We start from the raw sequence: 21,186 nt of genomic DNA, 5'->3' as shown, positions 1-21,186 counted from the left end.
GTAATTCAAGTGCAGGAATATTCTCACTTGGTGGAAGAGGGTTTGGTACTGGCTCAGGAGGCTGGTTATGCCGACTCACGCAATTTTCGAGAGTATGTTGAGGGAACGAGGTACCCCAATCTAGTAAATCTTGGTATGAAGCTGGCCGCTAGGAGGACAACGGATTTGCTGTTTCGATAACAGGGCCTTCCTCTCGTTGAATTGAGCCCGTGGTCTCCAGAGATGACTGTCCCCACTCAAAAGGGATTTGAGTCAAGGTCGCTGGATAGGACTCAGGTGAGCTAAGCATAGCTTCAGGTCCACCGACTACCTGAGAAGTAGAGAGCAAGGCTTGCTTGGAAGCCACTCTGGATGGCCATTGACACGATGTGGGGGTGTCCTCGTTTTCGGGAGTCGGAACATCCACGGAGTTCACTGGCGATGGTTGCTGAGCTTCCTCGGGCGTAGCCGACCCCTGTTGACTCTGCCAAAGCCGGGGGTCTCTTGGGATGCTTGAGAGGATCTCGGCGGCTTGTGCATCCTCGAAGGGTGACTCATTGGTATTGGCGTCGGCAGAAGCTCTCGGGCTTGAATGAAAGTCGTCTTCGTTCACAAAAAGGGAGGGAGAGGGGGTACAATGATTCGCGAAAGCTGTTGAGGGCGTCCGAGCTGTGGCTGGATTTGCGTCACTAATTTTCTTTTCTCCCAAAATAGTAGTTACCCACATACATAGGTGTCTATCATGCGATAATTGGTCTTGACTGGATTCCGCGTCCTCAAAAGACTGACTGGTTGGCGTCATTGCTGCAGCGCTGATGACTTGACTTTCAGTAGAAATTTGGGTATGGCCAAAACAGCTGGCCACCTCATTATAATGAGAAGGGCGTACTGTTGAGTCTGCCAAATAGTAAGATATGATGGAGCTCAGTGCTCGCTGCAGATACGATCGGATGCGGTATTGAGGGAGCGTTTCTATGAATAGGTTAATCGCTTCAATCTCGATAAGAGACTATAAGTGTCTCTCAAAACTAAATACTGAGCATAGAGTTGACGTTGTTCTTGGGATGAGAGATATACCTTCTTACACTGCTTTCTTGAAGGGAAAGCACCATCTCTGTAGGTGCTAGTTGTCGCCATTTCCACCCGTGTCGGGAATAGCGAGTAACCTTGTCCCGGATCTTTTCATGCTTCTCGCGATTAAGCCCAGGCCAAAGCTGCTGTGTCATGGAGCGCAATGCGGTCGGAAGAAACACCCTTTTTCGCTGGCGCCCTAAGTTGCCTTTCGGTTTCCTTGGTCTTGCTCTTCCTCTTCTCCCCTCGGAAAGTATTTGCTGTTGTTGTTGCTGTACTTCTTGTGAAAGCGTCATCAGTAGGATCCTTCGACGTAATGGATCAACCTCTTGGAACCTCTCTAGATCGTTGTAACACCTCCGGGTGATATTTTCGTTAGGTACGTCTCTATGCCAAAATAGCTCTGGACTGTTAGCCTATAGAATTGAGTATGCCAGTAAAGCATCTGTCTGTTCCGTTGACAGCTCCCAGTGTTTTGTGATGCGGGAAAGTATATCAATATCTTTGCTTCCGAGTCTTTCGCCATTTCTGGATAAGAAGTTCCGGAACCAATTTTGACGTTTATTGAAGGCTGATTCTGTATCTTGTTTCTTCCTCGTCGGGCGCTGTAGTTTTGTGCGAAACACGTCATGAAGAGCGGTTATTTGATCAGGGGATTGGATTATATTTTCAACCAACCCACAAATTTTCTGGGATATTTAGCATCGGATTTTAGCAGATTTAATGAGACTCGCGTACGTTGTCCCCAGCCTCGCAGACCAGGCGATTGATGTTGAGAAGACTAGAGCGTACATCTTGGTCAAGCTATTCCTAGTCAGTAGGGCAACTTGGAACATTCATTGTCAACCTACCTGTGGGCTCATTTGGGACATGTTGGATGTGTTTGAGAAGGAGAAGACGGCCGCTTCTGAGAAACGCGCTGTTCTCATCTTGCTGACAAAAGGTGGACTTTTCCCACTATCTTGGCAACCTATATGCGTGACCAAAAGCGCTAATGCAGCAGGGATGGGACACGCTTGTCCGGTCAACGAAGTCCCATCACACCTTCAGATACCAAATTTGCACTAAGGGCTCAGAGCTTTCGCATTCAAATTCAATTTGGTGTTTTCTGTTCCACACAAGTAAATATACACCAGTATCATGGAGCAAAACTGGAAATCAAATCCTAAACTAAGTCGACTACGTTTATTCCTTGACAGACTTCAGTAGCCCCGCTCATACTCATCTCCGCTGTATATGGCCATACATGTGTTCAGCTTAATCGCCGCTACTCCCAAAATGTGGGGTCATTCTAATTAGAGATGTCTCTCCTTGATCTAAAATGATTCGATTCTATGGTCCCATATTCCCTACTCTCAAATCTCGGATACTTGGCCAGTGATCTTTGAGAGTCATGTTTATGTTTTGTCTAAATCCGTCGCGCACGGAAGGTCAATGAGCCGCATGTTACAGGCCACGTCAATAATAATTCCTTCGTTAGAGTGATGTGAGCAGATGATAGGTGATAGCCATGGTTTTTGACGCCGAGGCTTGTGACATTTGGTGTGCGTAATTATCGTCTGTATACGAAGTGAGGCTGTTTGTGCAGCTGTGCCTGATCCGGAGTAATTTCTATTCGGTGGTGCTAGTTGGGCCTTCTGAAAAGCAAGATTATACAGGGTACGCAACTTAGTTGATCTAAGCGTGATGATATTTAAAGCTCCCTTTATACTCTGTTTTGAGGATGGAATCACATATGCTTTGATTTTTGAATGTCTCTTGCTATACATATTGAGACAAAGTCTTGCTTGTTTCTCAACTCTGAAAATGTCGGTCAAGGCAAAGGGCACTGAGATCAAAAGGTTACAAGAACAAGCCCTCGTCAACCTTCCATTGAATGGCCTTTTATTGTTCTCTGGATTCGCAATGATCCTCCCAGCCCAAACGATTTCCACTGGGGCTGCTACCTACATTCCGAACCTCAAGGCGGCATCAAATACCACATGCAGAACATCAGCAGCCGCGGATGGATGCCTGATCATGGCAACACTGGTGGGGTCATGAAGTCCAATTTTCTCTGTGTTCTTATTCATGTTGCGACTGTTCCCCGTGCGATGCATACCCAGCTGGATCAAATAATGAGATCCTATGATGGGAATGTCAACTCTATACCAGGTGTTACTTGTCGTGTGTGGGTGATGATGATCATGCGGAAACTTCTGCAACATGGAATTGTTCAATGCAGCAGAGTAGATGCGCTACAGGAGGATTGTATAGCGATTGGGAACCAGTTCAGTCCACAGGCTGCCAGGAATGACCAGCCCCGGCCAGTTGTGAGATCGAGGGTGTGTACATGTATATGAGGGAACTTTAGAAAGCTTGCATGACTGGGGTACCTTTGTCTCCTTGGTCTTCCAAACTGAATTTCTTTATATCTTGCTTCTTATCCTTGGCACCACTGCTGTAAGCAGTTGGCAGAGCCTGTTCAAATAACAGCTTGCCCAGCCTAGTTCCAACGTTATATAAGCAGTAGTAGTAGTACCTAATCAAGTTCGCTATCCTTGCCGAGCCCATGGGCTATGAATAACGGTGATGTTTATAAGCATAAACTCCGACTCGGGTCCTAAATACATCTTTGATCGTTCGTTCCAGTCTAGGATCCCTTTCCCTCACCCCATTCTGCCCATCTGCACAGGGCATTTGGGCAGTACTCATCATAGGATATTCCTCTAGCGCTGCAATAACTGCAGCTAGAAGGTCCTGCAGTATTTCATACCCTCCTTGTATTCGTGACCTTCTTTGCCAGCTCAAGCTAGTTGTCCGAGGGGGCAGGTGTACTAGAAGTCCGAGGACCACGCTAGACAGAACTAGTAAAATCTAAGCGTTTTGTGGTTGATGTTGTTGTCGATGACGGGAATCCAATCTGCGTACCACAGCACAGCCGCTAACGAATAACCAATCGTAGGCATAGTGGCACGATCTGTTATCAATAGTCACAGGCAAAGCGGCGCAGTTGGTTGTCGGCAGGGCGGCAGTATGATGCCAGCATCTCTCAAAGACGAGTGTGAAACACAGGGGGAGCAACACCAAGGCTCATGTAAAATATTCATTCGCGGCTCTCTTAAAATGCAATGTAAGAATCAACAGTCAGTTTGTTCAGTGCCCTGTCACACTCCAATTCCTTGCGGTATTGATTGCCCCCCATCCAATCAGCCACTTGATACCACCAGCTATCCCGTCCAAATCTCATAGCCGTAGTAAAGTCCCAGTATTCAGGGCACCAACCACCAGACTCCCAGTCAATAAAGCCAGACAGATGGCCATCAACGCCGACCAGAATGTTGTGCGCCTTGAAATCGCCGTGAGTGAAGGTGATCCGGTGTGGATATTCACGGATCTCATTCGCATGCTTGAGAGTCTTCAGATATTCCTCTGTTGAGTTAAAGCTGTGGCCACTGGCCGGGCTCAACAGAAAATCGTAGAGCTCGGATTTGTCGGCAAATGGGCCCATTACATGATAAGGCACCCTTGAGCTGTGTATCTGGGTCCCAAGAACTGAAGAGATGCGTTCAGGGTCAGGTGGAATCCATTGTCGCATGGCGTCGACGCATTCTTTGAGCTCAAAAATCCATGGCTCCTCTGTTTCGACTTGTAGAGGTTCATCCATGTTCACAAGATCAACACCAGGGAGTCGTGTCATCAAAATCGAGTAAAGAAATGGGGCGGAGTTGGGGTGCTCTCCGCAAGATATGACTTTGGGAACAGGCATTCCAGCAGCGCGAGCCATTTTCATAGCAGCGACCTCCTCGAGACTCGTTCGATTTGTCCACTTCAAGACAAGCCCAAAAGGTAATTGCAGAATAAAGGGATCACGTATACCGAGCCACGAGCAATACCACTGTGAGAGGTGATACAGTGCTCCATGAACGACACCCCAGACTTTTCTGCTGGTCCTTCCTGGGATGGCTGGCACTGGGGGAGTTGTCTTCGAAATCGTTGGCGACATGGGCTGAGGCCAGGTAAAATCCGGTCGCAAAAAGGGAGGCATCCGTGATTTAAACATCATCGACACAGTTCTTTTGAGTGATGTGGTGGTGTCAAGAGTATGTGGAGATTGCCGTCGGGGGAAACAAGGAGCATTTTCAGGAATGATCAAAGAGGAGAGTGTCAGTTTTGGAGAGGAACCCAACCAATTGGAATCCATGTGAAGTCTTCATCGCTACTCCGCCCAATCTGCCAATTTATACGCTGAAGTAATCAAAACATACAGCCGACAGGACTAACTATTAATATGAGGCCCCACAACTCTATTCCAACAATATAAAATAAGCTCGCTCACTCCCCTATAGGTAGTCTTCCATCATTATTGGCTGATTACTCCGTTCATCCATGCCTATGTAGAGGAATGTCAACCGATTATCATTTATCACAACTTCCCTAGAATGCCTATCGTGATCGTGCATGAAGACGGCACGGAGTCACCTAATCTTGGAAGTAGACAGTATATGTATAGATCAGAATAGGTTGGCTGTCACTTTCGATGCTTTGATTCGCACGCCCACCACACGTTGGAGCAAGCAGATGACGGGACTCTGGTCCTCTCTCTCACAGATGACTGCAAAGGTGACATCGTCCTCGCCGGTGCAACTTCAGTTGATGCAGTAGCGCCCCTCCATGTGACCCGCTAATTGGCCCGTGACTTCGGCGTTTCTGTTTTTCTTGGCTGCTCCGCGCTTCGAATCTGCCTCAACTCTCCTTCACCAGGGACCTCGCCATGTCCAAAGCCACTCTGGCTGTTATCGCCGCTGCCAGCGCAGCCACTGGCGCGGGTGTCACGGCGCTGCTGTACTCTAAGCCTTCTCGGCCCCAGCAGCCGCAGCAACAGCTTCCTTCTCCCCTGACCACCGGCGCCGTGAAAGTGCCCGCAACCACTCCGACCCCGACTCTGGCGGCTAAAGCCGCTGGCGGTCCCGTTGACCCAACTGGTGTCCTTCAATATGGCTTTCCAGGCCCCGTGGCCGACGAAATCTCCTCGCTGCCTCTGACCGGCGCCTACGACCGTCGAACCCGCAATCCCGCCTGGGTCGCTGAGCACATCACGCCGCAGTCGCTCGCTTTGAACAATGCCGACCGCCGCCACAGCACCTTTGCAGAGGATCTATCCATCCCCGCGCTGTTTCGCGCCAAACTGGCCGACTACTTCCGCTCCGGCTACGACCGCGGCCACCAGGTGCCCGCCGCCGACGCCAAGTGGTCCCAGGAGGCCATGGACGACACCTTCGCTCTGAGCAACATGTGCCCACAAGTCGGCGAAGGCTTCAACCGCGACTACTGGGCGCACTTTGAGACCTTCTGCCGTGACCTCGTCAAGCGCTACCCGTCGGTGCGCATCGTCACCGGCCCACTGTACCTCCCGCACCGTGACCCCGATGGCAAGTGGCGCGTCAACTACGAGGTCATCGGGAACCCGCCCAACGTCGCGGTGCCGACTCACTTCTACAAGGTTATCTACGCGGAGGATGGCTCCAATCTCCCGGGCAGCAAGGTGGCTCTCGGCGCGTTCGTCCTGCCCAATGCTCGGATCCCGAATGAGAAGAGTCTGTCGGAGTTTGAGGTTCCGCTGGAGGCGGTTGAGCGTGCATCTGGGCTGGAGTTTGCGGCGAAGCTGGATCCCAGCCGTCGTCGTCGCCTGTGCCAGGAGATTCGCTGTGAGGTCGTGGTGCGCGAGTTCAACAACGCCAAGAAGAAGGTCACGTAAATACTGGACGAAAGAAGGATGGAGGGAACAGCATTAGTACTTCGGCCAGATGGCTTCGTGTATATCTAGAACATGATTATTTTGCATGGCTCGGGCGTTTGATGACCCTCTCGGGTGATATCATTCAGGGTTAGATAGCCCTGCAATTGCAAGGCTGCCGCCAATTACTTCTTATTCTTTCTTGCTCTTTTGACTGGCATTCAACATTGGAAAGCCACACCACTCTTTGTGCCCACGTTGCCGCCTCGGCCGGCAAACCCAGTACCTTCGGAGCTGATTTCCACCAAGCCGGGTCGGATGGCATCCTTTTCCTTGTCCTTCTTCTTCGATTTCTTTTTTGCGCCGTTGCCATCGGCGTCGCCGGTTTTGTCTAAACTGCGATCTTGCGGTGTGATATCGGACTCGCAGACATAGCACATTATTCGGCCGTGGAGCACCGCCGTTCGCGCCTGTTCTTCTTGGGAAGCATGAGGATCGGGGTTGTCGTGGGGAGTCATGAATTTCGTGACACAGGGAGAGCAGATGACATGGCCGCATGGTTTCGCAACTGTATTGCCGGAGATATTTAGCAACGCTTCCAAAGTATGAGAACGTACTCGTCACATACGCATTGCCTTCAGCCCATTGCTGAGATTCTTCTTGCAGCTCGGGCACACTCGTGATACCGAGCCATCTGTCGCCTTCTCCTCGGTGAAATGCACATCGACCAGTGACTTGAGCGAGTAGTTGTGGCGGCTGGCTTCTGTCGACCCAGGACATACAGGCGCCAACTTGACGGCCTTGTTCGCCGCGATCTCATTTGGATCCGTCGTCGGCGTAAGCGACGGCACCCAGAACGACGGGAGGGCCGATTTGCTTGACTCGGACTGGGGACGTTAGCAATGGTAACAAGTCCCAGAAACGGCAGTCCATGAGGGATAGGAATCCTCACCTTTTCCCGCTTGAGCTCGTTCTTCAATCGTTCCTGCTCCTCGCTCGCCACCCGCGCCATCGCCTTCTCGTCCAGCTCAAACACTTTCTTCCGCTGGCCGTCGATCTCAACCTCGCGCGCCTTGAACGCAGCCAATGCCTCCGATTCCTCGGCCTTGCGCTTGCGTCCTGCGTTCGTCCCCTGGTTCGCCTCTAGCCCCATCGACACGAGCTCGAAATCATGCAGCTCTTTCTGCCGCGCCTCCTCCAGCGTCCGCTGCTCGTCCTCCGCCAGTCGTTTCTTGGCATCTTCGCGCTCGCGCTCGAGCCGTTTGATCTCCTGTCGCTGGGCGAGGAGGTCACTGATGGCGCATTCGCGGCAGAAGAGGTCGCCGTTCACGGCGCAGGCGACCACGGGTGTGCGGGCGGGTTGGAGGCAGAGTCGGCATGAGGCGAATGGGAGGAAGGAGTCGCGGCCGATGACGCTTCGTTTGGTGCCCCACGCTGAGCGCAGGAGCCCGCGCTCGTACGAGGTGAAGTGTGGCAGCGAGGTGTTGCGCTTGGAATGCGCCATTTTCGAGCGTGGGGGTTGGGGTGTTTCAAGGTGCTTGGGGAGAATGTCGTAATATGAAATAAGTTGGGGAGCTTGCTTCCTGGGCGGATGTCATTGGCTCGGCCAATCGGAAAAATTTAACTACATCATCTATGGCTGTATGCAGAACGTTGTTGACATTATGTATTTCCTGTATTTGATTTTTGGGGACGATATCGGCATGATTTGGAGCTGGAGATCTACACCGAGCTGTTCAATAGCATATTCAAGACTCCTAGGTCATATTGTCCCGCAGAGTGAAGGTTATTCCGGGTCTTCATATAGACGGTAAAAGAGTCGATGAACATGTCGAGGAGCACATTACATGCTATCGCCTCTTTGCACAGAAGGTGTATCCCATCATCTGTCAACCCAGTCAAGACTAAACATCAGCTATGGCGCTACCAGTGAGTAGAAACTAAGCAGAAAGGAAAAGAAATTTGACAGAATATTCATCAATTAAGCTTACATGGTCTAGTCTAACAATGATTTTGGTCTCATAACCACCGAACACGCTGTGCAAACTGAAAAAAAAAAAAAAAAAAAAAAAAAACCATTGAGAAAAACACAGAAAGCGCCCACCCCGAAAGACCTACTGCGCGCCATTAGCAGCGCCGTCCTTGTCTTTCTCCAGATCCGCCAGCACCATGCTCTCCACCGCCTTCATGCCGGCCTCTTCGCTCTTCTTGGAGCCGGCATCTTCGTCACCCGCGACAGCCTGGTCGAGCGCCAGCTTAGTCTGTCCGAGAGCATAGATCTGCTCCTCGATGGTGTCGCGGGTGACGAAGCGGAAGATCTCCACTTCGCGGGTCTGGCCCACCCGGTGGGCGCGGTTCTCGGCCTGGACGTCCTCCTGGGGGTTGAAGGACGAGTCGAAGATGACGACCTTGTTGGCGCACGCCAGGTTGATACCTGCGCCGCCAGCCTTGGTCGACAGGAGGAAGACGGGAATGTCCTCGCGCTCGTAAAAGGCGTCGAGGATGGACTGCCGGTCTTCGACGCTGGTCCGGCCATCCAGGCGGACGAATTCGATCCGCAGGGTCTCCAGAACGCACTCCAGGATATCCATGACCATGGTAAACTGAGAGAAGATCAGGGTCCGGTCACCATTGGCGATGAAGCGGGTCAGAAGTTCGCGGAGCTGCTCGACCTTGCCCGAGTCCATCCACTCCGAGTTCTGGAGCTTGTACTTGCCCAGTGACTTTGGGTTGTCGAGGCACATGCGGTGACACTCGAAGTCATTGTAGGGCTGAAGCTCTTCAAAGATGATGTTGGGATCAGACATTGACCACTTATCTTCCTTGAGGCATGCCTTGGCCATCTTGCGGAGGATCAAGTCGGTGTAGTGGCGGCGGGCAAGAAGGGGATGGATGGCGGCTTGGCGAAGCTTCATGAGGATATTTGCCGACTTGGACCCGGTCTTTTTGCCGGCGGCACGGTCTTCCAGCAGCTGGCGCACCTGATCCTTCTCATGGTCGTATATGTCACGTTGCGATGTCTTCATCTCGCAATATTGCACCCGGGAGTGTTTGGCGGGGAGATCGATGACTTGGTGCTTCTTACGGCGGAGGACAAACGGTTTCAGCATGGATTTGGCACGCTCAATGCGCTGAGCGGACAGAAGGGCTGCATGTGATTCATCCGTTGTCTTGGCTTTGTTTGAGAAGATTGCGTTTAGGTCATCCTTGTGTTGGTTAAAAATACCCGGCAGGATGAATCCGAGAAGCGATGCGAGCTCCTGGAGGTTGTTCTGCAGTGGTGTCCCTGTGAGGAGGAGTCGGAACCTTGCTCGAATGCGAATAAGTTTCTCGTAGAGTAAAGATTGGTGGTTCTTGAGCATGTGTCCTTCATCATAGATGCAAGCACAGAAATCCTGATCCCGAAGAAACTTGGCATCGAGTTTGGCTTTGGCAATGGTGTAGGTCGTAATAACCACGTTGATGTTATCGCGGTTCTCCTCGATTTGCTCACGAATCAAAGCACGTTCGTTGAGGCCGGCGTAGTATGGCATGACGGAAAGGGTCGGACAGAATTTCTGGAACTCGCGAAGCCAATTTTCAATGGTCGATGAGGGCACAACAACCAGGTGGGGTCCCTTGATTCCTCGCTCAAAGAGATGTGCAAGGAAAGCAATGACTTGGCAGGTCTTGCCGAGACCCATGTCGTCAGCAAGAATGCAACTCATTTTCTGGTCAAACAGGAGTTTCAACCAATTGATGCCCACAATCTGGTAATCCTTCATCTCCAAGTTCTCAGCCATAATCGCTGGCTGCGAGATGAAACGAGACTGAGCTGGGGGTCTTCGGGAGACAACCACAGGCCCATCGCTGTCATCGGAAACATTGCCGTCTAGAGAGGGGCGGTTTGAATTAGACGAAGGGGTTGCAATTCCAGAGTCGCTCGGGTTGGTCGTATTCAGTGAGGTGAGTTCGAGTTCGCCATCCCGTTTGCCGAAAATGTCCACACCCCATTTCTTCATCTCATTTGCAATGGGCTTCCCCAGCGCCTCACATTCTTTCACAAGAGCATCAATCGCCAGATAGCCAGTCCACATATCCATACACTTCTCAACAATCTTCTCACCAATGGGCTTGGGGGCCTTTCGGGGCTTCCCTTTTCCTTTTGGTTTGGCATTCTCATCCACGGGAGCAGTGACGACACGTACTTCATCGAGAGAGGCAAACGGACGTTCCATGGTGATCACGTTGGCGGTTTCCTCGGGGATGGCCGCAATGTCGGCAAGGTCGCGAACATCGCAGGTGTTGAAGAACTTCAGAACCTTGAGATCCAAGCCGCCAGCGGTGGAATCTGGTTCCTGAACATCTGAATCTTCGGAGCCCGAGAAGGCTGCCTCCGGAGACTCGGTGAGTGAGGATACTTTTCGTCGACCTTGCTGGAGGCGACCAAGCTTTTTCTTCGGGGGGGTATCATCATCGGAGACAATCGAGACAGTTGTGACAGGAGATGAAACGCGACCTTTCGCTCCACGAATGAGACGGCCGCGAGGCTTCGAGTCAGTGGGCGGTTCCTGTTCTCTCGGGGCAGCTGGAAGGTTCCGTGAAGCCCACTTGTCGTGAATGGTGCCGCGGGCCTTGATTTGCTGCTTGGCCATGGGGGCTGAGGCTGCACCGCCAGCGGGCGAGGCAATTAGCTCATCTTCAGAGGAGTCAATAGTAATTGTCTGACCGTCACTCGCTCGGACGGGTTTCGCCGTGCCCGTGAGATGATCCAATGCGGCATCGTAGTTTCCGCGTTGGTCCATGAGCGCATCTACACATTCCTGGATAGACTTGTTGGGCAGAATCTTGAGCATGCGTTCAACTTTGACCTTGATCCGGTAGTCGGCAATGTCCTGCAAAGTCGAGTACTGGAAGTTGACGGGCTGGGCACGAGAGGGCGCATCTTGTTTCGCCTTCTTCATGGCGACGCCCTTGATCGAGTCGGCGGAACTCATCTGATCAGCTGAGCGCTTGACCCCGTTCGAGCTAGGATCGTAGACCGCAGCCGAGGTGATTTCCTTGAAACGATGCATTGGGCCGCTCTCACCACGCACAGGCGACTCGGCCACCTTCTCGGGGCTTCGAGTCTTCTCAAACATGGCGGGTTTAATATCGGTGCTTCGACTTTTGTGCTGATCTTCGTCGTCCGAGGAGCCCCCTCGATAGGTTGGGCCGTCGTCGAAGTCAAGGATGGGGGTTCGTTTCGTCGGTTTGACAGTAGTTGAAGGGGGACGAAACTGGGTTCCCGAAGGGGCCATGAGAGAAGATAAAAGGCCCCCGCGCCGTGGTGGTGAATATGAGGGGCCCGGTGGTGAGGAAGCGGCTACTTGAATGACAGTTTCACTCGGTCGTGAATAAGGAATGTCGACTAGTTGCGTGGGCTGCGTCAATCGCTGAGAGGGCGTTAGTGAATGCGCCCCAGCTGGTAGGGTGGCAATGGTCTCATGGTCGCCGTCGGGCTCGGGGGTGCTTGGGGCGAGCTTCTTGTCCCGAATAGGAGTGTCAGGCACCGAGTCATCCATTGCGCAGTCCACGGCCTTGTCATTCACTTGAGGCCAGCCTCCTGTCTGGTCGCGAGAATCCAGGAACTTTTTTTCTGCCGGCGGAGACGGAGACGCGATCGCGGGCGCGCGAGCATCACGTGCGCGTATAGATCGCGAATGCGCTCTAACTTTATTTCTGCTTCTTGTCGAATCGAGAGAACCTGAATAGTAATGGGCTATCAAAGCGCTCGTTACAGCAGCATTTGACCCAATTGAGGCCAATCTCGACTTGGGATGGTGGTCACCCACCTCATGATGCCTGTCACTGATAGCTTTCTGTGCATCTCGACATACGGACGGTTCATCCAATCCAATTATCTTTGGACTACCTATTAGCTTCCAGAGCCACTGGGAAAGAATATTTTGGGGTTCTTTTTCAAGAGTCGGTACAACTATCTCCTTATGTTGGTATCATCATGAAGAATTGGCTGGCAGATCTGCGCCAAATGGTCAAATGTCGTCATCATCCGGGTCGTAGAGATCCAAATCCAAAAGAGCCTTGGGTTTGGGTTTCGGCGCTGCGACTGAAACAGATCCAGGTGCCCGCACCACATCACTTGCCGAAGATCCAGCCTGAGCTGCGGCTTTGGCGGCCTCATCTTGCCTGGTGTCCACCGCAGGGGCCGGGGCTGGAGCTTCTGTTACCCCAAGTCCCTCAGCCTCACGAATCAATCGATCCACCTCCTTATCAGGGTCACCACCTCCTGCGAGCTGGATTTGGCCCATCAATCCCATGCGTATCCGTTCCTCCATTGGATATGGCAGCATGTACACCTCGCGCGTGACGTTTGCCGAGTCATCCAGCCATTGTGTCGCGTTTTTCGTGACTGACGCCACTGGCTCCGTGCCATCATCTCTTTTTGGCTCTCCATTTGTCCCTGTCATCGTCGCATCCTTGTCTAGGATCTGTGGCCGCGGCCCTTGGCGTTTCCCACTCCCAGCACCGCCGTTGGCAGCATCTGCAGCAGCTTCGTGGTTGTACTTGCTGATACGTCGTGCGAAGTCCAAGAGCAGTCGGTAATCAATTTCCTTCCGGGAAGCTGGCTTGTCGGTTCCAGTCCGGTCTTCTTCATCAGACTCCAGCTCGCTGTCACTGTCCTCGTTGCAGCACGCGGTTCGAATCTCATTATCGAATTCCTCGATATCCCTCACGATCCCCTTTACACGATCCTCCAGCTGCTCTGCCTCGGTTCGTAGACGTAATATCTTGGCGTAGTTCTCTTGGTGCAGACGGAGTGTGTCGATGGCGGATGTAAGGGCGTCGTCGGCGTCAAGCAGGGCGACAGCTGCAGCTGGTGCTCCGGCAGCAGCGGGTGACGTTGTCAGGGTTGTCAAAAGTGCATTGAGCTTGGTTTCGACATCGGTCAGGGAAGACTGCATGTGGGCGTCCATTTTGAAGGGGGTTTGGAGGGTGCGCGCGACGGCACCGAAGCAGGAGAACAGCCAGTATGAGATCACCCAGTTTCGAGAGGCCCTCAACTCTGCATCCTTGAAACAGGCTGCTTTCAGTAGCGACAATCCGGCACTCTACTGGTCCACGCTCAGACGCGAATTGAGCCCTGACGAATCGCAGGCAAAGAGTCGCAAAGAGAGAAATGCGGAGCTGCGGAGTCGGTTAACACCGGTCACGTGGGGGCGCTGTCAGTGGGAAAGGACAAAGGTCGATGTCAAATCTTGACGAATTGAATAAAGAAATGACTGGCCAATATCTTGTCCTTGGTACTTAATGTACAGCCCAGTGTGATTGGTTATGTCGCCAGAGTGAGTGGCTCACCACTGCCAAGTGGGGGTTACGCGATATATTTTGCAGTGTCAATCCTTAGGACCTCTACCGTCCCCGACCTATTACTCAATTCCACTGTTTCGTGATTTTCGCTACAATTGGAAGCCAATTTTGCGACTAGCTCAGGCCTGCCGTCTGTCAAGTCAATCGAGTTAAAAAACCAATATTGCACTTCAGCCTCCCCTCTCGCGATGCGAGCATGGGCCAGGACTGATTCTCCTCAAGCTGTCAGAGCCACAACCAGAGCCTTGATCCAGAATCCATTAAAAAATTGGGCCGAGGAGAGCTATGCAGTGGCACAGGTCATATTGGACACACAGAGCAGCAACTCAAAGGCTTACGTATGGGAGCTCCTCGATACAGCTCAAGATGGGTTGATTGTTCTTCCGGAATGCGATGGCTGATAGGTTGGTGTATTGTATACCGTCATTATTTTTTGAAAATGATTGCCTACCACCTCCTTACTATTAGGATCCAAGACGGATTATGCACCACAGTGTGAAGACTACTTGCTGGAGACGCGGCTAACCGAAGACTGGTGGCAGTAGTCTTTTCGACGTTGGAATATTTGCAGTACTCAACCGTCTATGTCTCATGGGCCTAGTACCTCGAGTGAAAATCGCCTCAAAATTGAGAAACGGACAGCCCACTTGTACCCAGATGGGTCATCGCCTGGTTTTATAGTTCCCGGCCACCCATATTTCAAGATATCGATGGCTGGAGTGGCCCACACTCATAGCGTGGGCTTCATAAAGAAGGGCCTCGGTGGCCCCTACTTTGACCTAGAGAAGATTTGGGATGAGCACACTTACTATGAATTTGGCGACCGGTTTTTCGAAAGGACACTGGCGACGATGGTACAAGAGCCATATGTGAAAATATTTTCACGGCGAGAGGCCGTTATCAAATGAGCAACACGCGATGTTACTTGAAAATATCAGTTGACTGGAGGCATTGGCCGAGCTATCTCAATGACGTCATCTCCAATAACCCCGACGATATTGCACTCGAGCCGATCAGTCGTACGATTGGGACTGATCGCATCATGGATGAATCTATCGTTTGTCTGGCCCATGTGAAACATATTGACTGGCCGTGGATTCTCTATCCCTCAGTTCATTGCCAGACAGCAGCTGCTCATGGGTTGCCCGGATTTAGAATCCCCAGGATTCCACCGACCGGGGAGCCTCTTCGTACCTCGTTAACATCCGTTATCAACATCCACGGAGGTCGTCTGTACCATGAGCATATTGCATGGTATCACGCAACTGTGCTGGTGCAGTTGAGCCTGTTGCCAGAGTGTCCCACCTTCCCGTATGCCCTGATCGACAGCACAATTCCAGGGTCCGGGAGACGATTCGAGTATCGAGTTGCCTCAGCTGGGGCAGAATCTGCATACCACTTGAATTCGCCTATTTTGGAGTCCACTGTCGTTTTGATATTGATTATCTTTGTCATGTGCTGCACATATTGATATTTATGGCCCCAAATATTTTTGGACCCCCTGATGCATGGCCGTTGGCCTATAAAATCGAAGTTTCCCGCAGTGGTCTCGAAACAGTAATCGGGCACGCGGAACCGGAAAATGGGTCGATCATAACAGCAATCGATGGTAGCCAATCGCCATGTCGATCCCCACCCCCGATTTTCTCGCGATTCTGTCCGAGTCGGGCATGCCAAGCCACGCAGGCCGTGATCGACCGTTCCGAATACGAACACGTCTTGACACTTCTCCCTCCGCTCTCCGCTCTCTCTCCACGGTCGCAGCGGGTGAAGGAAAAGACCCCATCCCTCTCAAGACCATGCTAGGCGGCTTTCTAGGCTGGATCCCGCTACTTTTCGAGCCCCTGGCCGACTGGTACATCCCGCCCATTCAACCGCAAGCGCGACTGCGGCCGGAGAACCGCCCTTGGCAGGAGATCATCACCGGTGTCTACGGTGTGCCACCACTGCTGAAGATTCATGACCGGAACAGCGTTGTGAAATGGAGTTTTGAGCGCGACGATGTCAAGCAGCACCTTCCACCAAACCTGAAGCGCTGCCTGCATAGCCGAGCCAACGACGCAACCGATATCAAGTGGATGCGAAACGGCACCAGCGTCGCCGCCATCTACAGTGACCTTGCCCTGGTCGTCAACCATACCCCGGATAACCCGGAGACAGACAAGCTCATCACCTTTGCTGTCTGCCGAGACAATGAATTTCTGCATAATGCGCACACGGTGGAGGCACTACCAGGGAGTCTCCTTGCGGTCGGGACCACCGGCCAACGTCCGTGGGATGGCATTTTGGTGTATAATGCCAGCTTGGAGAACCCCCTGATCGATGATCCGCCCATTCTACAGAATATCACGGGCCTACGAGCCATCCATGCCATGATTTGGGACGAACAAGCCCAGATGCTGTGGGCGACGGGAACAGACGCAGCAGCCGATGGCTCCGACCCCATTCCCGCATACGGTGTCATCCAAGGCTATCCATTCGATGCGGCGACCGGCCAGCTACGCAAGGACGACGCATATGTGTACCGTCTCCCCACCGCATGGGACATCGATAGTGAATGGGGCACCGGAAACAGCTGGTGGGCTGGACCTCATGACCTGGTGCCGGTGCCCAACCAACGCAAATTCATCATCTCAAATGACCGCGGCCTGTTTGCATTCGACATTGAGCTGGGACAGTACACTGAATCGTACGAAGAAGTCACCAACAAGTATATGAAAGGGTTCGAGGTTACGACTAACGATCGACATGGCATCAACCGTGCTGGCCAGTACGAAGAGCTGCCCATGTCTGATCTGAAGGGCTTCAACCTTGCTCCCGATGGGAGCTTTATCTATGTACAATCGCTGTGGCAGAAGTATCGGGCGTTCCATATCAGTCTTGTGGTGAATGGCGTGCGGCGGAAGATCTGCAAGGGGGATGAAATCTATCGATCGCGGTGGTGGGGAGAAATCGATGGCTGGCCTAAGCCAAAGACGTGATCTTTATTGGAGCACTTAATAGATGTTGTTATACAGCACTTTATTTTTTCATGAACACTTGATTCCAGATTACACATCATGACCTCTCCGATGCCTCCTAACCGCAAGACCAAAGATGATGCAGAGTCCGCAAAGCAACCCAGATTTCTTCGGGCTGGAATGGTCAAGGTACGCTACCATTTATGGCATACCTAGGTATAACTCAACGCCAACCATATATTCTACTTCAAAAGACCTCTCACTAAGTGCGCTCGAGATGGCTATTTTAGTGACACCACACCTTGCGAGCTCCATTTCCATAGGCCAGTGGGTCTGGAAGTCCGTAATGCAGTTTTTAAGGCGACTAGACAGATCAGTGCGGGCCAGTGGAGATCATGCAGCCTTGTGGCCGAGCTTAAACGGGATAGCTATATTTATGCCGTATGAGCTTAAATTTAAGACGAAAAGAAGGACAATCAGGCTTAGACCGACATACATGCCCGAGTCTTTCTACAATTCCGAAGATTAAGGAGTTCTGCTACAACACCGGGATCCGTCCCATACTAGGCATCCATGAGCAGCCCCTGCATCCTTGGCCGTGAATTCCATGCAAGTATGGTTCGGCTCTGGAACCACAATGATCACGGCTCGTGGACGAGTCAAACCGCTTGCCAAACGGGGCTATCAATCAGATAGTCGGGAACCCGGGGCTTGGCATTATTACCACAAACGGCATCTCCGAGACTCGGCCAATTCTTAACTCCATCACCCTTGGCATATCAATCAACACCTTCGCTCGGATCTTCGCATCCATAGCGAGTCATTCCTTTCCCTGTAAATAGTCGCTCCCAGCTGTGCAGTGGCTTGTAATCACCGGGAATCCGCCAATGCACCATCTCAAGGCCACCGTTCCATCATCTCTGTGATTGCGTCATCAACAAATTGGCCCCCAAAGCCCCAACGGCCAGCTCAACGCCAGCCAGCAATTGATATGCACTCTCTGTTTCCAGGGCCCAGGAAGTTCGCCAAGAATTGAAGGCAATGACTGATTATCCAGACCCAGTGTCGCCTCAAGGCGAGGAAGGCGACTCATCAAGAGTCATTCAGAGACGTCGTCGGCCCCCACTCTCGTGCACGGAATGTCGCCGCCGCAAGCTCAAGTGCGATCGCTCGCTTCCATGTGGCCAATGTGTTCGGTCCAAGACCGCCGATTCATGTGTCTTTGTTGGTTCTCAGCCGGGTGTATCTTCGGAGTCCTCGCGACGCATGTCACCGCCCGTCTCGCGCATGCGACCACCCGGAAACTCTAACGACCAGTCTGGAGGATCCGGTAGCATGTTTGTCTTTGACTCGAAGCAGAACTCCAAGTCGAATTCCAATCGCGTCTCCAAGCGCAGCCACCAGGATGAGTTACATGAGATGCGGCAGCGTCTGCGCATGCTGGAAAACGCCCTAGCTAAGCCGAATGCGCTCCGCACTCCCGAGACTTCAGTGTCCGATGTCTTCTCGGAAACGGGTACTGGTACTGTTACTAATAGTGCGGAAGCTGCTGGGGTTGATGACCGGGTGCGACTTTTGCCTGATGCCAGTTTCCGGGGCAAAAAGAAGAAAACCAGATACTTCGGCCGCAGCCATTACACAACGACCGTGTCATTTGTGAGTCATGCATCTCCAGACTCCATCTTGATATTCTTGCTGATTGATTATTTCTAGTTTCAAGATATTGGAACATTAATGCGGCGAAGCCCTAACGCTCCCAAGGACAAAGAGCTCCTGGACATGAAGAAATTCAAGACCGAACTCTGGTCTCGCGAAACCCAGTCCCACCAGCGTGCATTTCGGGAACAGGCATTTCAGCTCGACGAAATGGTACCTCCACGAAACGTGGCTGATCAGCTGCTCCAGTTCTATTTGGATACCTTTGAAACGACCTATCGGATTTTGCACGTTCCGACGTTCTTGAAGCAGTATGCCGACTACTGGCACAGCCCCCAGAAATCAGACCTCGGTTTTGTGGCTCAGCTATTGGCAGTTCTGGCAGCCGGGAGCTGCTTCTATGTTTCAACTCCGGAGAATGACGACCGGGATACCTACCAACAACCCGCAATGAAATGGATCATGGCGGTCCAGTCATACGTCTCCTGTACCTTTGTGAGCCCGGATATTGATTTAAGGATGGTACAGACACAGTGTCTTCTTTTGGTAGCCCGTCTTGGGGTTGCCAGTGATGGCGATGTGGCCTGGGCCTCATCCGGCTCACTTATTCGTTCGGCAATGACCATGGGGCTTCATCGTGATCCAACGCGCTTTCGCAAGAGTTCGAGTCCATTCTGGTCCGAGATTCGGCGCCGCGTGTGGACGACAATTGTGGAACTGGATCTCAAAATATCCTTGGACCGCGGCGTCCCACCGTCTGTCGACTTGGACGAATGTGATTGCGACGACCCATCCAACTGGGACGATTCGGACTTGACAGAGGATATGGAGACGAATCCCGCTCCTATTAGCACGGCAATGTACACCCAGAACTTCTACCAGACACTTCTCACAAGGACACTACCATTGCGTTATCGCATTGCCAAGAAAATCAACGCCCTACGGTTCGATCTCTCATACGACGATGCCCTGCGAATGGGCGAGGATTTGGTTCGCTCGTTGCAGCACGCGTCTGCTTTGTTTGACGACAATGCAGCAGGAATGAACCCCCTTGACATGGCACGGCAGCGATTCGCACAGTCCCTGCATTTATTTATCATCCGCAAGTTCTTGCTTGCACTGCATCGGCCCTTTTCCCTCAGCGTGGTGCGGCTACCGAAGTGCTCCTACTCGCGAAAGGTCTGCCTTGAGGCATCTCTTGAGATTCTTTCACAGATGGAACTGCCCCCATCCTCAGATTCCGTTCTCTATCCGCATATTACTCAGCTGGGGAGTGGCATGTTCCGCGACGAGACTTTCCATGCAGCAATCACGGTATGCGTGGAGCTATCGCTCCAGGCGCAAGAGATGGGAAATTCATCAGCCCCGCTGATGGATGGGATCAACACGAGTGTCTTGATGAGCATGGTGCAGTCTCAACAGGGCGTTATGTTGCAGGCAGTTGAGCGAACACTGGACGATTTTGGACGGCGGATTGGCCCCGGTGGCAAAGGCTGCAAGCCTTACTTCTTCTTGAGCGTTATCTTGGCATCTGTCAAGTCTCGTATTAAGGGGGAAGATCCATTAACCAGTGTGGAAGCAACGTCCAAGAGGGCCGTCCGAATCGGTCGCGCCATGTTGAATAACGTCCCATATTTCGATGCCCTGGCTAGTGTCGATCGCCAGCCCCCGCCTGTACAAGTCGGTGACCTCCATTCCATCTTGAAAATGTATACATTTCAGCCACTGACTGAGGTCTCTTAGACACCAATTCCCCTTGGCGGAGCGACCCCGAATTCGGCATCTTGGAATGATATCGAGCCTGCTTCGCTTCTCTCAGCTGACTTTGGGGATTTTACTACGGTAAGAGAGTCGCCACTTTGAAAATTGTAGAAATCCTGTGCTAACTGGACTAGCCTCTGGATATGGGCGGCTGGTTTGATGGTCTCGATACCGGCAGCACCGGGCTTTGGGACAACGAGCTGTTTTCTAGCTTTCAGCCTCTCTGAGGGTTCGTTTTGATGAGATACCCATTCTGCGCTGTAATTAATCATAAATGTATGTTTCTGGCGAATCTAGAGCCTGTGGAGTCTACCAGATTGCCGGTATGCATGGATCCATCTTCTTCTAGGTTATCGAATTCTGCCACGGAAATTGGAGTCTGGCTCATCGTCAGTAGGATCGTACTTACTCCATTCTAAGGACATAGGCCAGTCCATGAAGATGCAGTCGCTTTTTCAATGCATAAGCTCTTATCGGCGCATGGTCGAAGGCAATTCCTGATCTGGCTTCGAGCTAGCTGGTAGCCAGCTATGACCGCGACCCCTGCAGGATTGTGACGAGGGTGTAACCAATCCACCCAGCCGCGTTATCATCGCGCGTGGGCCGTGAAGGAACGGGAAGAGGTGGCTGGGGCTCGCGGTGGGCCTCCAAGGTGATGTCAACCTTTTGTTTTCTTCTTCACAACTCAGACCC

General features: G+C 52.1%; 10 protein-coding genes across 10 annotated transcripts; 5 read left to right on the top strand and 5 right to left on the bottom strand.

The window, feature by feature from the left end:
• Positions 1 to 148: 148 nt before the first annotated feature.
• Positions 149 to 781, bottom strand: N7459_005544 (uncharacterized protein; the record flags this gene model as incomplete). Its single annotated transcript, XM_056944728.1, has 2 exons — positions 149 to 630; positions 709 to 781. The coding sequence occupies 2 exons, from the start codon at positions 779 to 781 to the stop codon at positions 149 to 151; spliced, it is 555 nt and encodes a 184-aa protein (XP_056799063.1).
• Positions 782 to 4,150: 3,369 nt separating this feature from the next.
• On the bottom strand, positions 4,151 to 5,035 carry N7459_005543 (uncharacterized protein; the record flags this gene model as incomplete). Its single annotated transcript, XM_056944727.1, has 1 exon — positions 4,151 to 5,035. One exon carries the CDS (start codon positions 5,033 to 5,035, stop codon positions 4,151 to 4,153), a length of 885 nt encoding a protein of 294 aa, XP_056799062.1.
• Positions 5,036 to 5,803: 768 nt separating this feature from the next.
• N7459_005542 (DNA/RNA non-specific endonuclease) lies at positions 5,804 to 6,787 on the top strand (the record flags this gene model as incomplete). Its single annotated transcript, XM_056944726.1, has 1 exon — positions 5,804 to 6,787. The coding sequence occupies one exon, from the start codon at positions 5,804 to 5,806 to the stop codon at positions 6,785 to 6,787; it is 984 nt and encodes a 327-aa protein (XP_056799061.1).
• A 200-nt stretch (positions 6,788 to 6,987) lies between these two features.
• Positions 6,988 to 8,270, bottom strand: N7459_005541 (putative RING finger domain protein; the record flags this gene model as incomplete). Its single annotated transcript, XM_056944725.1, has 3 exons — positions 6,988 to 7,334; positions 7,395 to 7,653; positions 7,719 to 8,270. The coding sequence occupies 3 exons, from the start codon at positions 8,268 to 8,270 to the stop codon at positions 6,988 to 6,990; spliced, it is 1,158 nt and encodes a 385-aa protein (XP_056799060.1).
• Positions 8,271 to 8,880: 610 nt separating this feature from the next.
• Positions 8,881 to 12,309, bottom strand: N7459_005540 (DEAD/DEAH box helicase; the record flags this gene model as incomplete). The annotated part of the gene is made up of 1 exon (XM_056944724.1): positions 8,881 to 12,309. One exon carries the CDS (start codon positions 12,307 to 12,309, stop codon positions 8,881 to 8,883), a length of 3,429 nt encoding a protein of 1,142 aa, XP_056799059.1.
• Positions 12,310 to 12,780: 471 nt separating this feature from the next.
• N7459_005539 (uncharacterized protein) lies at positions 12,781 to 13,722 on the bottom strand (the record flags this gene model as incomplete). Its single annotated transcript, XM_056944723.1, has 1 exon — positions 12,781 to 13,722. One exon carries the CDS (start codon positions 13,720 to 13,722, stop codon positions 12,781 to 12,783), a length of 942 nt encoding a protein of 313 aa, XP_056799058.1.
• A 512-nt stretch (positions 13,723 to 14,234) lies between these two features.
• On the top strand, positions 14,235 to 14,661 carry N7459_005538 (uncharacterized protein; the record flags this gene model as incomplete). Its single annotated transcript, XM_056944722.1, has 2 exons — positions 14,235 to 14,493; positions 14,611 to 14,661. Exons 1-2 carry the CDS (start codon positions 14,305 to 14,307, stop codon positions 14,659 to 14,661), a joined length of 240 nt encoding a protein of 79 aa, XP_056799057.1. The 5' UTR covers positions 14,235 to 14,304.
• A 39-nt stretch (positions 14,662 to 14,700) lies between these two features.
• Positions 14,701 to 15,587, top strand: N7459_005537 (uncharacterized protein; the record flags this gene model as incomplete). The annotated part of the gene is made up of 2 exons (XM_056944721.1): positions 14,701 to 14,942; positions 14,978 to 15,587. 2 exons carry the CDS (start codon positions 14,701 to 14,703, stop codon positions 15,585 to 15,587), a joined length of 852 nt encoding a protein of 283 aa, XP_056799056.1.
• Positions 15,588 to 15,738: 151 nt separating this feature from the next.
• Positions 15,739 to 17,097, top strand: N7459_005536 (uncharacterized protein; the record flags this gene model as incomplete). Its single annotated transcript, XM_056944720.1, has 1 exon — positions 15,739 to 17,097. One exon carries the CDS (start codon positions 15,739 to 15,741, stop codon positions 17,095 to 17,097), a length of 1,359 nt encoding a protein of 452 aa, XP_056799055.1.
• Positions 17,098 to 18,117: 1,020 nt separating this feature from the next.
• Positions 18,118 to 20,720, top strand: N7459_005535 (uncharacterized protein; the record flags this gene model as incomplete). The annotated part of the gene is made up of 4 exons (XM_056944719.1): positions 18,118 to 18,732; positions 18,790 to 20,412; positions 20,476 to 20,574; positions 20,628 to 20,720. The coding sequence occupies 4 exons, from the start codon at positions 18,118 to 18,120 to the stop codon at positions 20,718 to 20,720; spliced, it is 2,430 nt and encodes an 809-aa protein (XP_056799054.1).
• Positions 20,721 to 21,186: the final 466 nt, after the last annotated feature.

This window comes from Penicillium hispanicum (assembly GCF_028827665.1).
Source record: "Penicillium hispanicum strain IBT 35686 chromosome Unknown utg000005l_segment0_segment0, whole genome shotgun sequence".
Classification (NCBI taxonomy): Eukaryota; Fungi; Ascomycota; class Eurotiomycetes; order Eurotiales; family Aspergillaceae; genus Penicillium; species Penicillium hispanicum.
Note: the sequence above shows the minus strand (reverse complement) of the source record. Positions and strands in the feature narration are given on the sequence as shown.